Consider the following 15172-nt stretch of genomic DNA (forward strand, 5'->3'; position numbering starts at 1 on the left):
CCCCTGTCAAGTTGAGGGCTGGTTAAACTGGGATCAGGACTGCTTCTTCCCTGCCACGAACAGCACAGAGATTCAAAGTAAAAGGACTGCAGTGAGGACTCTACCCGGAGACGGTTGTTGAAGGTCTGTGAGGCTCTCTCACTGAAGTTAAACTTGTTAGTGAGCTTTCGCTCCTTGGGTTGCCTAGGAGTTATCAGTTCTTCTTCAGTCACTGTTTCAACTGCCTGTAAATAAAGACCCAGAGGATCAGGACTCAGTTGTGAAAGGAAAGGGGGGGGATCCTGTCCTAGGATAGAAGGGAGATGAGAGAGAAGATACTGCCAGATGTGTTGGCACCTGCAGCTTCTAACTTCTCACCTTCAGTCTCCCTCCTTCCACCCCAAGTTACCCGTGAAGCCTCCATCCACAGCCTGAGCTAGAATTGGTGGGATAGAGAGCAACATCATCCATACTTCAACTGTAGGCACATCTGTTTGGCTCCCAGTTTCAGCTTCAGCTTCTGCTTCCTTGGGCTCTTCATCTTCCTCAAGGTTTTCTGTGTCTGAAAGCACCACCTTGGCGGACTCCTGTGAACCTTGATAGGATACTTCCAATAAGCTCAAAGTCCAGGACTGCTCCCCCAGCCCCTAGCAAGGAAGGGTCTTCATGGCTCCTGCCTTTCAGACCTTGCCTGTTTCTCAAATCCTCCCTGGCCTACATATCATGGATTAGTTCCCAGGCCTATTCAGGTCAGCTATCTATGAGTTCTTATCTAAGGAGAGTCTCTGTAAAGTTCTGCCATAGGGATCAATTCCTTAGAGTAACCAGAGAAAAGTGATCAGACTTAGGGCTGCAGCCTCGGGTTGGTCTAGAGTCCTACCTGTCACCATCTCAGCACGGTAGTTCTGCCGCCGTCCTTCATCCGAATCTTTGGGGATCAAGTTCCCAACCTGGCTAAAGTGAACTGCCAGTTGGTTCACAAAGCCAATAAGCTTATATGTGCCTTCCTAAGAAGAGAAGGGGCTGAGTCATACCAAAGTCCCCAAAAGGGCTATTGTTAGAATGTAGTTTGCCTTCATTCTATAAGATATATAGCCCACCTCTGTTATAGGAAATAGAACTCACCAAACCCTCAGTTCACCTGAAGTTTTCACTGAATTTCAGCTTAAACAAGAGGAGTCAAATAAAATTAGGTATTTTTGAAAGTTGTAATAAAAGACTTATTTTAAAATACCTTCTCCCAACCTGAAACAGCTCCACAGTTACCTGTCATTTGTTCCGTTTCTTGTCTCCTACATCCATGCCAAGGGATTCCAGTTCACCTGCTTCACCAGACTCTGGGCAGGTCAGATAATCAAATGCATCCAGCCTAGCCCTCTCTCCATTGTATGTTAGTGAATGCCAGAACTGAATAAATGATCAGAGACAACAAAATCCCTGATCCTCCTGGTCCACCCAGAGTACCACAGAGATCCACAAAAGGTTTATGTTTGACATTTGTCCAGGTCACACGGTAAATGAGAAGCAGGATTAAACTTAAAGCCCCAAAGTCCAGGCAACCTAGGGATTCATTCATTCTTCTTTGCTGGGGGGATGGGATCAAAAAATTTATACCAAGATTTAAGCTTAGATTCCTTGTTTCATTCACTCTTCAACATACAATTTTTAATCTGTTCCAATTTGTTATATATGACAGCAGTATGCATTTTGGCTCGTTGTATACAAATGGACCACAAATTTTCATTTCTCTGGTTATATATGTTGCAGAGTCACACCATTTATGTAATCTTACATGTATATAGGGTTAATAATATCCATCTCATTCCATCATCTTTCCCATCCCCATACCTTCTCCTCTGCCCTTACTCCCCTTTGCCCAATCTAAAGTTCCTCCATTCTTCCTTTGACCCCCACCATTATGGATCAGCATCCATATATCAGAGAAAACATTTGGCCTTTGGATTTCAGGGATTGGCTTATTTTGCTTAGCATGATATTCTCCAACTCCATTCATTTACCTGCAAATGCCATCATTTCATTCTTCTTTAAGGCTGAGTTATATTCCATTGTGTATTTATACCACAGTTTCTTTATCCATTCATCTATTGAAGGGCACCGAGATTGGTTCTACAGTTTAACAATTGTGAATTGAGCTGCTATAAACATTGATGTGGTTGTGTCACTGTAATATGCTGATTTTAAGCTCTTTAGAAATAGACCAAAGAGTGGGATAGCTGGGTCAAATGGTTGTTCCATTCCAAGTTTTCTTAGGAATCTCCGTACTGCTTTCCAGAGTGTCAACAAATATTTTTTAAATATTTTTTAGATGTTGAAGGACATTTATTTCATTCGTTTATTTATACATGGTGCTGAGAATTGAACCCAGTGCCTAACACATGCTAGGCAAGTGCTCTACCACTGAGTCACAACTTCAGCCCCAACAAATAATTTTGAGCTACCAAAATGTGCCAAGTGTTTTAGAGATGCCCAAGATTAAAAGCTGAGCAAAAGCAGACACTATCCCTGCTTTCATAGAGCCTATAGTCTGGTTCCTATAGATTCACCCTCACTGATCAGCATCCTAGCAACCACTAAAATTCAATTACAGATCAAAGGTTCCTTTTCATGTCATATGGAAAATGATTATATTTATATAGCACATTGGGATAATCTCACAGCAGAGGAAACCAGCCTGTGGCTTCCAGTTGTACCAGACCTAACTGTTCCCAGACAGCTGGAATGTTCCTATCACACAGGTTGGGAGGCTCTGCCTTAAAAAGTCACCATGAAGCCCTCCTCTCTCAATAACTCATTAAGAGCATGGTCTTTGGAGGCAGGCAGAATTGGGTTCAAATCCTTAATCTGCATGACCTTGGGCTTAATCACTCTAAGCCTTAGTTTCTTCATATAACAAATAAGATTATGATATCTAATTTGCAAAATAGTGTATTGAAATAATAAAAACAAATATTCATCATTATGTCCCAGAGTCTGACACAGAGTAAAAGCTCAATACTTATCTCAGTGCCTGACACATAATAATATTATATTCTATGCTCAAAAATATTATGCTCATATTAATACTCAATAAAATGTTAACTATTATTATAATGATAGAGGTGCCCTGTGCTTTGGTTTGGATAGGGAATGTCCCCCAAAGTCTCAGTGTTCACAGATGGGGGTTTTAGGCAATTATTTTATCATGAGGGCTCTGATCTCATCAGTGGATTAATCTATTGGTAGCTGAATGAACTACTGGGAAGTGGGACCTGTTGGAGGAAGTAGATCACTGAGGATATACCCTGGGTTTCTCTTCTCCCTGGAACCTTTCTCTCTCTTCCTTTCTGCTTCCTACCTATTGGAAAAGTATTTTTTTAACTAAATGATTCTTTTAAAGATTCTTAGAAAAAAGTGACTCTGCAGGGCACTTAAGGCACTGCAATTAATAAGACTGCAAGGGAGATGCATAAAAAAAATTTTTTTTTAAATCTCTGGAAAACTCCATGCAAAATCCCAGGATTTCAGCCAAGAATCTGTTTAAAAAACAATCCCCAAACGAGCCAAGAAGAGGTTTTTGCAATGTGGCAAGTCACTGACACTCCAAGGAGATATAGAGGCTGTGCCCGGGAGGGGATGACTTACTTTGAAGCTGTACCTGACAATATTCTGGGGTGCATGTGGGTTGTTGGCTGTCAGGATCCGGGTAAACTCCTCCTTTAACTCCTGAGGGAAAGAAATACCAAAAGGGTCATACATGAAGATCCCTCCAGGGGATCCCTCTGAGGCTTAGGGTATCAGTAGACATCTCATGTCCAGGTTCTGTGCAGGTTTCTAATCTGTACTGTGGAAGAACACATTTCTGAAGCTGGAGGAGGTGGAAGAAGCAAGGATAAGAAGCTGCTTACTCACCGCATCAGTTAACTCCAGCTGGTCAGGAGGTCTAACTGTGGCTTTGGACTGGGACCATTCATCTGTCCCTTCTCCCACTTCAGTCCCTGAATCTTCATCCTGGACAAAAACCTCATATAAGCATTAGGAGCACCTAATCTGCTTGGGCAAGCAAGTAATGCTACAGGAAGCCCCTTCATTGATAAATCCTCCCAGAAGTCAAGCTCTGCCTATTGAGTATAGTATATAAAATGTGCAACAGACCACTCACGGAACAGTCCAAATGAATTGCTCAATCCAGAGTTCACATTGTTATGAAGATCACAGCCACCTCCACCCTGCAGGGGTTAGGGCTTAGCTGGAACATTGTGGTGGACCTTTGGCCCAAGTAGTGGGACCAGAAGAAATGGCTCCTCCCTCCTGCTTTCCCTAAATTCTTGGAGGCAATGTCCAGGAGCAGTTGTCAAGGCAAGGCTTTATTCTAAGTGGCTTAGACATCCGGAAAGGATGCCAACCTGTTGTTTAAGCTATTTCCACTCTAATTTATAATAGACCTTCTATTATGCCACCTTTAAAGTTACTCTTTTCTTTCTTTTTTAGTGTATTATACATGATAGTGGAGTTCATGTATTCAGAAGTAAGTATAACATAGTTTGCTTGATTTCAATCCCCAGTTCTTCCTCTTTCCCTCCCTTCCTCCCTTCCCCTTTAAGATTACTCTTAGGGCTAGGGTTGTGGTTCAGTGGTAGAGCACTCGCCTAGCATGTGTGAGGCACTGGGTTTGATTTTCAGCATTGCATATAAATAAATAAAAATAAAGGTCCATCAACAACTAAAAGAAAAAAGATTTAAAAAAAGATTACTCTTAAAGCAATATTCTCTGGCACTTGGTTACTTTAAGCCAAAAATAAAGGACTAGAAGTTTTGCTTTCCCTGATAGACAAACACCTTACCAAAGTGACCAGGACATATTTTTCAAGATGTTCACCCTTGCTAGCAAGCAAAGACATGCAAAATTAAAACAATACATTTCTTCACTATAAAATTGGAAAACTATAAATCGACTAAGCAAAACTAGCATTCAGAACTGGTGATGTTGTAAGAAAGCAGGCATCCATAAATCAGGCACACCATTTTTAAGAGCAATTTGGAAATATTTCCCAAAGTCTAATAACTATATGTTATTTGACAAAAATTTCTACCTGCAGAACTTACATTAAGGAAATAACAAAGGGCATGCCCAAAGATTTAGGTATATGAGCTTTCATTAGAGGATTGATAATAATAGTGGAAAAAAAGGAAACATCTAAATGTCCGTCAATGGGGCATGGTTGAACAAATTATGGTATGGCCCTAAGGAACATATGGTAAAATATTATGTGGTAATTTCAAATGATCCTGTAAAAGTGTATGTGTTAGCAATGGAAGATACTCTAAATATTTTGTGTGAAAATAGATTATAAAATAAAACAATGGAATTCTACTTATAAATAAATATATGTAATTTTTATATGTGCATAAAAATTTCTGGGAGATATAACATCACATATTAAGTAAAAGTATATCCCAGGGTTGTAGACTTAAGGATAATTTTAATATTCTTCTAGTATATTTGAATTTTCTAAAAATATGTAGAAAATATTCAATAAGGAAAAAAATGCCATTAGCTTCTTGCTAAGAAGATGGGATCTCAGCACTTACTCTCTTCCTGGTTCCTCTGCCCATGCTGAGGCTCTGAAAGAAGAACAGAAACAGATGGTAAGTCATAAGCAAATTGACGTGAGAATATCATAAACGTTATTACAGGTCCTTCTACCCAAGGATCTCACATTCAAAGGATATTGAGCTTTCCCAAGTCTCAGGAACAGTTCCAGTGCCACTTTCAGTGGCCACATGTATTTCTTAGCCCAGCCAAGGAGATCCTGTATCTGAGGCAACCATTTCAGACTCAAAGGGATTACCTATGGAGAATAATCAGGTAATTTAGTACTGGGCATTTCTTTTTTTTTTTTTTTTTTTTTTTTTTTTTGGTACTAGGAATTGAATCCAGGGATGCTTTTCCACTAAGCTACATCCCAAGCCCTTGTTTATTTTTTATTTTGAGACAGGGTCTTGGTAAGTTGCTAAGTCTGGCCTTGAACTTGTGATCTTCCTGCCTAACCTCCTAAATTGCTGGGATTACATGTGTGCACCCCTGCGCCTAGCTGTAGTTCTAACGTGCTGAAATTTTAAGTTCTGAAGTGCAGTGCTGTGGTTTGGATATGGTTTGAGTGTGCCCCAAATGTTCATAGGTTGAAGGCCTACTCCCCAGAGCAGTGGTCAAGAGGTGATGGTACATTTAAGAGGTAGAGTCCAGTGGGGGCTCCTTGGGTCACTGGGGGCATGACCCAAAAGAGATTAAAGTATTTCTCTGACCTCTTGGTAGTTCTCAGAGGGTGGTTATAAAAGGAGCAAGTCTGGCTCCTCTCTCTCTGCTTCCTGGTTCAAGATGTGATCCTTCCTCTTACACAAACTGTCTCATCTGCCATGAGGTCCTCACCAGAGCAGAGTTGTTGCAAGAGCCATGCCCTTGAATCTCCAGAACCATGAACTAAAATAAACCTCTTTTCTTCAAAAGTAGCCTGTCTTAGGTATTTTGTATAATGACAAAAAGCTATCACAAGCAGCATGTTGGATTCAACTCATTAAACATTTGAAGAGCATCTATTTATGTGTCAGTCACTAACCTAAGCAGTGGTACAAAGACAAAAAAAGTTTGCTCTGGGTCTGTGGAGGGCAGATGAGTGTGATCAGTGCTCTTCAGTCACTCAGTATATGTTCCTTTGAAAGGTGGCTCTGTGCCAGCAATGGGATGTGTATGCACAGGTTGCTATAGGAGAGCACACAGGTACCTACCCACTTTGGCATGCTCAGAAAGGGTTTCCAGAGGGGACTCAGTGTGGGGTGGAGGTGTTAGGGAGGGGACCTTGGAAGAGGCAGGCTTAGAGCGCTGAAGCAAGGGTCAAGGTGCCAGAATATGAGCCAATGGAAGCGGGATCATACTGGTGGCAGAATGCACTTGGGAAGAGACCTCTGCTTCCAGCTCTATCACTGACCATTTGTGTGATCTTGCAGAAGTCTCTGGACCTCAGTTTTCCAAATGTAAAGTGAGGGAATTAGAGCAAATGGGCTTTTACAGCTCTTATAACAATAGGCTCTGTGGGAGAGGCTTGGATGGTAGAAGGGAGGAAAAGGGTTTCAAGGGAAAAGAAAACATGGCTCTGCTTGATCTGGAATTGTTACTGGTAGGGCAGGCAGCAGGGTTTAGATTTCTGCCAGGTTTCCAAGGTTTCCAGTGATGGGAACCCTTCTCTTGAGGCTTTGCCACAGGAGCCAGAAAACTCTTTCCTTTGAAGAGCCTCTGATCCCTAAGGTAACGGTATGGAAGCGTTGCAATGTCCACCAGCTTTCCGGCCCACAACAGAGCACTGGAGGGCCAATCCCAACCCAAATCACCAGACTTAAATAGAAAATGAGATCCAGTTACAACTGCCCCCTGTAAATATGTCTGTAAAACATTTATCTGGCAATAAAGAACTGACAAGGCAATTTGAATGTTATTGTTTTTGGCAGTTGGAAATATTTCAATTAACACACTATAAAAGCCACACTATAATAAATGCAAAACAGGCCAATGAAATCAGCTACAGCCCTGACTTCCCAACCATGGCAAAGGAGATTGAATGTCAGGCTGCCACTCTGGACCCTTGGTCTTCCAAAAAGGAGAAGCCTGAGACAGACAAGCCTGAATTCCTAAAAAGCTTTTGATGGTTCCTCCCACAAGCCATCAAACCACAGAAGAAAGCCCAAGCTCCCTCCCCAGGTCCTCAGAACTCTATCATCTGGCCCCAAGTCTCCATTCCAGCCTGCTCTCTCGGCCCTCATGTGCTAGGTTTTTGAGGGGCAATTCAGGAAGGCTACTCAGTCCCTGAACCTGGCCTGAGTCTTCCCACCTCTTCTTTTTCCCAGCTTTGCATCTGGCTATTCCTCCTGCCAGGAATGCCATCTTTCCCTTCCCCCTTCCTGCTCCTGCTACTTCTGCCTAACAAAAATCTACCTCTGTTCATTCTTTATCGAACTTTTCCTGACATATTACCACTTTCCTCCTATATCCTTCTACTGTTTATTTCCTCAGTTTGAGCAGGCTCCCTCCCACCTTCCATCACTACCACAAGTACTGACTGCAGTGAGATTAAGAATCAAATGTATCTTCAAACAGATGCTCTCTTGTCTCTGGGTTTTGGTCTACAAAAGGGGACACAATATTACGAAAAGAAGCATACATAATATTGCAGTATATATGAGAGGTGACTTGAAACTTTCAGCTTTGGATCCTCACTATTTTTATAGTATTGACCAAAGAAAACCCTCTTCTCTTAGGCAGGTTGTTCTCATTGACCAAGGTGGTATATCAATAAAGGAGTGAGGAAGGAAGTGGAAACCTACCCAGCCTGCCACAGCAGACAAGTTAACTTTAGTGATCAATGTGATAACTGATTTCCCAGCCTGAACTCCTTCACAGTTGAGCTTTTTTTCTATTCTCATGGTTACAGATTTCATTGTGAACACCCCGAAGGCAGGAACTGTGTCTTATTCAACTTTAGCATTAGCACAGAGCCTAGCACTTGGATGTAGTAGCAACCACTGAGCTAACTAGTGGTCACTTCTCAGTTCTCTTACAGGATTTGACATTGTTGAGGGGTCCCTCCCTCCTTTTTGAAACTTCTCTAGGTAGAGGAGAGTTTCCTCATTTCCATGTCACCAATCTCTCCAATGTTTCCTTCTCAATATCCTGGCCCCTCCCTCCAGGGATTTATGTTTGACCCTGGATCCTCTTATTTTACATACTCCCCCAGGATACTCCTTTCCCCATCCATAACTTCATCTTCTACCTTATGATACAGCTCAAATCTATTTCTGTTGTTTAAGACTTCCCACTACCTCATGATCACAGTGTGCTCAATATCTTAAAATCCAACCTCACTATGTTCTTTTTTCATCCCAAACTGTCTCTTCCTCCAGTATTCCCTGTCTCATGCAAGTGTAACAACCATCCATTTAGTGACTCAGGTTAGAAACAGAAGCCATCAAACATGCCTGCCTTATCTTTATCTTTTATCTTTATCTTTTAGCATTTTATTTCAAAGTCTAACAATTCTATTTCTTCAATATCTTTTGTAACTATCCAGTCCATTTATATCCCCCTTAATTCAGGTTCTTACTGTCTTTTACCTAATCACATTTGATCTTCTGTCTCTAATTTCTTCCCAATTTAATGACTATATCTCTATCATCATTTTGAGCTATTGAGTGCTTACTAGTCAGTCAATTAATAAGCTATTTATGAACATTATCTCATTTAATATTTACAAGTATCCTCTGGGCTCAGAGCTATCACTTTCCTATTTTACAGATGAGGAAATCAAGGCATAAAGAGATCAAGTAATGGACTACAAATTGATCAGGACTTGAAGCTAAACTTCTACTCACTATCTCTAAATGATCTTCCTAAAATATAAATCTGATATGTCACTTTCCTGATTTAAAGCCTCCATCTCAGTTGTGAGATGAAGTCCGAGCTCCCTATCAGGCCATTCACCTCTTTCCTACTCTTTCCTCCCACAGTCACACATGGTCACTTACAATATTCCCTAAGTTTATACAGGAAAGAACCATGTAAGCAGGTAGACTGAGCCTGTGTGTTTGGTAGTCAGATAGGCCCCTGAGTCTTGGACAGTAAGAATGGCTGACCTAGGAGGGGCTGCCCACAAAACACCTTCTTCGCCATGTTCACAGGACTTCTTTCCTCAGTCATCTTCATTGCCGTATGCCAAGCATCTTGCTTTCTTCCCTCAATATTACATGATTAGCCATGATGTCTGGCCACAACACCCCCTGTCAGATCAGCCTCTACATGGGTCCATAGACCCTTTGAAGATACTGCCTCTCTGAGCCTCTAACCACATTTTATGTTTTGTTTTGTTTCCAGAACTGGGGATTGAACTCCAGTGGAGCTTTACCACTGAAGTACACCTCCAGTCCTTTTTTATTTTGAGACAAGGGTCTTACTAAGTTATCTAGGCTGGCCTTGAACTTGTAATCCTTCTGCCTCAACTTCCTGAATTACTGAGATTACAGGTGTACACCACTGAGCCCAGCTAACCACTTTGTTCTTCAGATACAGTTCTAGACCACCTCCTTGGCTTAGCACACTCTTGGATGATCATTAGGTTAATATCCCTCCTAGTTTGGCCCAGTCCTCAATACAGTCCCACTCAGCCTATCCCGGGACATTTGAGGAAGCCAAAGGACAAAGAGTAGATTCCAAAGAAGTCTGGAAAGCTATGGATAGGAACTGAGAGAGAATTTGATAGCTAATACTGCTACAGCAGTTATACATCAAGAACAGATGTCTGAAGTCTATTTAGCAGGCACAATTTGCAGAAGGGACAAGAAAGGAGAGGGGACAAGCAGAGACCAGTTGACCACCATTACCACCCCTAGCTATACTCACTCACTAGTGACCAGGCACAGTACTGGGCACTAGATAGTCATTATACCCCATCCTTACAGCCTCCTTGCCACGTAGGTTAAAAAAGTGATTCCCATTTTATTTATTTATTTACTTTGGTACTGGGCATTGAACCCAGGGGTGCCTAACCATTAAGCAACATCCCCAGCCCTTTTTGTTTTATTTTGAGACAGGGTCTCATTAGGTTGCTGAGGCTGGCTTTGAACTTACAATCCTCCTGCCTCAGCCTCCTGAGTTGCTCAGATTATGGCATGCATAACAACACCTGGCTGGTTCCATTTAAAGACAAGGCTAATAAGAATTGCTCATGTCAAATGATATGGTCCATGAAACGGTACTTTGAGAACAAAATTTCTAGTTAATCTAAGAGTTGATTATTACCACTCACTTAGCATTTATCAGCACTGTTTTGGTTCATGAGCCACTAAACAGTATGTGACCTATTAGTCTCTGAGTATACCTTAGAGATAAATAAGGAGATAAAAAAATCTTTTTATTTTTATTTTTGGTACCAGGGATTGAGTCCAGCGGTGCTCAATTACTGAGTCCAATCCCCATCCCCTTTTTTAAAAATATTTTTTAGATGTTGATAGACCTTTATTTTTATTCATTTATTTATATGTGGTACTGAGAATTGAACCCAGTGCCTCACACATGCTAGGCAAGTGCTCTACCACTGAGCTACAACCCCAGCCCCTAAAAAATTCTTAAGTCGTTCCCTACCATGAAGAGACAATATTTTTTAAAATGAGGATGTGATCATATGGAACCATGAAGCCCAAGCATAGACTTTGAAGTCAATCATACCTAGGGTTTGAGTGTCCATTGTTCTACCTGCTAATTGTATGATCCTAGGCAAGTTACTTATATTCTCTGAACCTCAGTATCCTTATCTTTAAAATGGGCATTGAAACAACTCCCTGTCAGACAATCACAGGCTTGTCATGAGAATTAAATGAGTTGCACATGAAGTGCATACTATGGTGCCTTGCCAGAATTCATGCCCAATAAATGATGGTTGGCAGCATTATGTTCCCATTTATAGATCCTGCTCTGCCCTCAGTCACACAGGATCTGTGCATAATTTGCTTACTAGGAAGCACCCACCCTAGGAATGACTAAAGTCTTCAGCAGCTCATATCTCCATCAAATAATTAAATGCTGAAACAGGATTGTTCCTGGAAAGTGGGGCTCTTCAAAGCATGCAAACCCAGACACTCTATCCTCCTTCTTGGGGCCCAAGAGACTTTGTTTGCCATTTCAGTTTCTTGGTCCTTATTTAAAACTCACTAACAGGTTTCCATTAAGCTAAATTGAAACTAAATACCTCACTAGCTTGCAGTTTCAGTTTCTAAAAGAGTAGAAGCTCTTGGTCCCAAAGGAATGGCAATTCACCAACAAATCTTCCTCCAGCTATATTGAATGCATTTCAAGTTCCAAAGCCTAGTGCAATGTTGAAACACACAGAAAGTGCCTAATAAGTGTTCATTGTTGAAAGAGATCTCAAAGTTTTGAAATGGTGCTATGCAAGGTAACAGGCATTCTCATACACTGTACTGAGAATACAAATTGATGCAAACTTTTTGTAGGATAATTTGGTAATATGTATCAAAATTGTAAATGCATATATCCCTCAATTCAGCAACTCTATTTTCTTGAATATTTCTTATAGAAATTTTATACATACATCTTATGTATCCTGCTTGCTGCAAGATTGGATACTTTGAAAACAAAATTTATGTGCAACATTATTTGTAATATGTTTAAACTGGAAAAAATATTCATCAATAGGGACCAAATTAGATAAATAAAATAATAGCAATTTAAGGGGATATTAATGTTTTAAAAAGAATGACTATTGTACAATAAGGTGACTACAATTAATAACAAGGTATTATATTCTTGAAATTGCCAGAAAAGCAAGTTTTAAGTGTTTTTACAATAACAGCATAAAAGAGAAATTGTGAGGTAATGCATGTTAATCAGCTCAATTTAGTCATTGCACAATGTGCACATGTTTAAAAATATGTTGTACATAATAAATATATAATTTTTACCAATTAAAAATAAATTTGGGGGCTGGGGATATAGCTCAGTTGGTTGAGTGCTTGCCTAGCATGCACAATGCCCTGAGTTCAATCCCCAGAACCACCAAAGAAAACAAAAACAAACAAAGCCAGCCTCAGCAACTTAGAAGACCTTGTCTTAAAAATAAAAAGGGCTGGGGATGTGGCTCAGGGGTTAAGAATCCCTGGTACCAAAAAAAAAAAAAAAAAAAGAAAAGAAAAGAAAAGAAAATTAAAGTGAATTTTAAAATAGTATATTATTGAAAAAAATAAAAGAATGAGGTAAAAACCTTCTTCTATTGTTATGGAAAGCTCTCCAAAACACATTGTTAAATAAAAATGCAAGTCACAGGTTTAATAGTGTAGCTCAGTGGTGAGTGCTTGCCTAGCATGAGTGAGGCCCTTAGGTTTGATCCCCAGCACTGCCAAAAAAAAAGCAGCAAGTTACAGGAATAGAGACCCATCTGCCATCTACTTACTTTAAGAACACATGTGTATGTATATTTGCATATGTATAAAAATTTCTGGAAGAGAATACAGAACCTGTTGAGGATGGTCTTGTACAGGCAGTATGAATAGGGAATTGTGGGAGAAGGAGACTAAGATTGTTCACCTTATATTCATTGTCTTGGTTTTAATATTTTTAATGTAACCATGCATTACTTCAATAATTTAACTTAATTGAGAATTTAAAAATCAACTAAGTACAGCAAAAGATGTTTTTCTTTCCTACTAATGCAACATTAGCACAGTGTTTAGGAATCAGGAAAAGGAAATACAAGCCCAGTCCCATGCCTCCCTGGAAGTCCGGGAGGACAGAAGCCAACTCCTTTGGACCCTTTCCAGATAAGGCTGCAGGAGGCAAGGCAGCATAGAGTTTAAAAGACAGAGCTCTAGAGTAAGACACAGCTGGATTCCTGGCTCTGCCACAAACTATATATGAGGCCTTGAGCAATATATTCTCTAATCCTTATCCTCTTATCCATAAAGTGGAAAAAAATATTAGTGCTCTTTTCATAGAATTGCTGTGAGAATAAAGTAAAAACAATACATACAGAGCACTCATTCAGAGCACAGTACACAGCAAGCCCTCAAGTATAAGTGGAAAAGTAGATTTTATGGTTGCCATCATTTTATTATTCCACCATAGTCTGACATGCAAGGCAATTGAGTCCCTTTCTGAGAAAACACAAGGAATAACTGAAAAGTGTGTTGTCCAGGTCCCAAGATGTCCTTGTCAGAAAGGACTGTAAATGTCAGGTGTCATAACAGAGGAATAACGAGAAAAATACTTTGCCTTTATTTAACGTCTTTCAGCTTACTAAACATTTTTGAGTACATAGTACCATTTGACCTTTATAGCAATCTTTTGTGGATGGATGTCACTGAATTTTTCTGAATCTACTGAGACATCATCATATGATTTTTCTCTTTTATTTTGTTAATGTGAAGAAATACTTTGATTTTTTAAATGTGAAATTAATTTTGTGGTTTTGGGGAAAAACCCACTTGGTCTGATATTTATTTTTTATATATTGCTGAAACAGATATAATAAAATTTTGTTGAAGATTTTTGGCATTTATGTTCCTGAGGGATGTCAGACTGTAATTTTCTTTTTGTATAATAATTTTGATTTTGACATTAGGGTTATGCTGACATCATAAAATGAGTTGAGATTTTGTTTCCTTACCTTCTGTTTTCTGAAAGATTGTGTAAGATTGGTGTTTGTTTGTTTAGGAGTTTGGGTCTTGTTATGGTGCCCAGATTGGTAAGTATGCAATCCTCCTGCTGGGATTACAGGTGTACACCACTGAACCCAGTAAATAAAGTTGTGTTATTTATTCCTTATATAGTTGATATGATTCATCAGAAAAACCATTTGCACCTTGAGTTTCTTTGTGGGAAATTTTTAAATTATGAATTCAATTTCTTTAATAGATATAAGTTATTCTCCAATTCTTCTTTTGGTTAAAGTAAATTGTTTTTCAAGAAATTCACCCATTCCATCTAAGGGGAGGAATTTAATGACATAAGATTGTTGATAATATCCCTTTATTATCCTTTTAATGCCTGTGGGATCTGTAGTGATATCTCATTGTTCGTTACTTATGTTGGCTTTTATGTTTTATTTTTTATCTTGATAAGCCTTGCTAGGTTTTACCAATTTCATTATTCTTTTCCAAGAGCCAACCTCTGGCTTTGTTAATTTTCTCCATTATTTTTCTCATGGTTTAATGAATTAATTAATGAAATAAGTGAAACCAGTGAATAAATCTTGCTGCTACACTTCAGGTTTAATTTTCTTATCTTTTCTATGTTAAGGTGAAAACTTAAAACATTGGTCTTAAACCTTTCTTCTTTTCCAAGATAGCGTCTTTATTGAGCACCACTTTAGCCACACTTCCATAATTTTTTATAGATTTTCATTACCATTCAATTAAAATATTTTAATTTCCTTTGTGATTTGACTCAGGTAATTTAGAAGTATATTCTTCAATTTCTAAATTAAATTTTTTTTTTGTATTTGTAGATGGATAATATGTCTTTATTTTATTTGTTTATTTTTTTATGTGGTGCTGAGGATCAAACCCAATGCCTCCACTCATGGAAGGCAAGCGCTCTACCACTGAGCTACAGCCCCAGTCCCCAATTTCTAAATATTTAGAG

The 15172-nt window shown here is 39.5% G+C and overlaps 1 protein-coding gene across 1 annotated transcript in view; it reads right to left on the minus strand.

The window, feature by feature from the left end:
- Positions 1-15172, minus strand: part of Dnai1 (dynein axonemal intermediate chain 1) — a 59415-nt gene that overhangs the window by 32769 nt on the left and 11474 nt on the right. The window contains 6 exon segments of the mRNA XM_047524003.1: positions 105-224; positions 453-574; positions 860-986; positions 3622-3702; positions 3889-3987; positions 5569-5601. Of these exon segments, the coding sequence (XP_047379959.1) occupies positions 105-224; positions 453-574; positions 860-986; positions 3622-3702; positions 3889-3987; positions 5569-5601 (582 nt within the window).

This window comes from Sciurus carolinensis, chromosome 14 (assembly GCF_902686445.1).
Source record: "Sciurus carolinensis chromosome 14, mSciCar1.2, whole genome shotgun sequence".
Classification (NCBI taxonomy): Eukaryota; Metazoa; Chordata; class Mammalia; order Rodentia; family Sciuridae; genus Sciurus; species Sciurus carolinensis.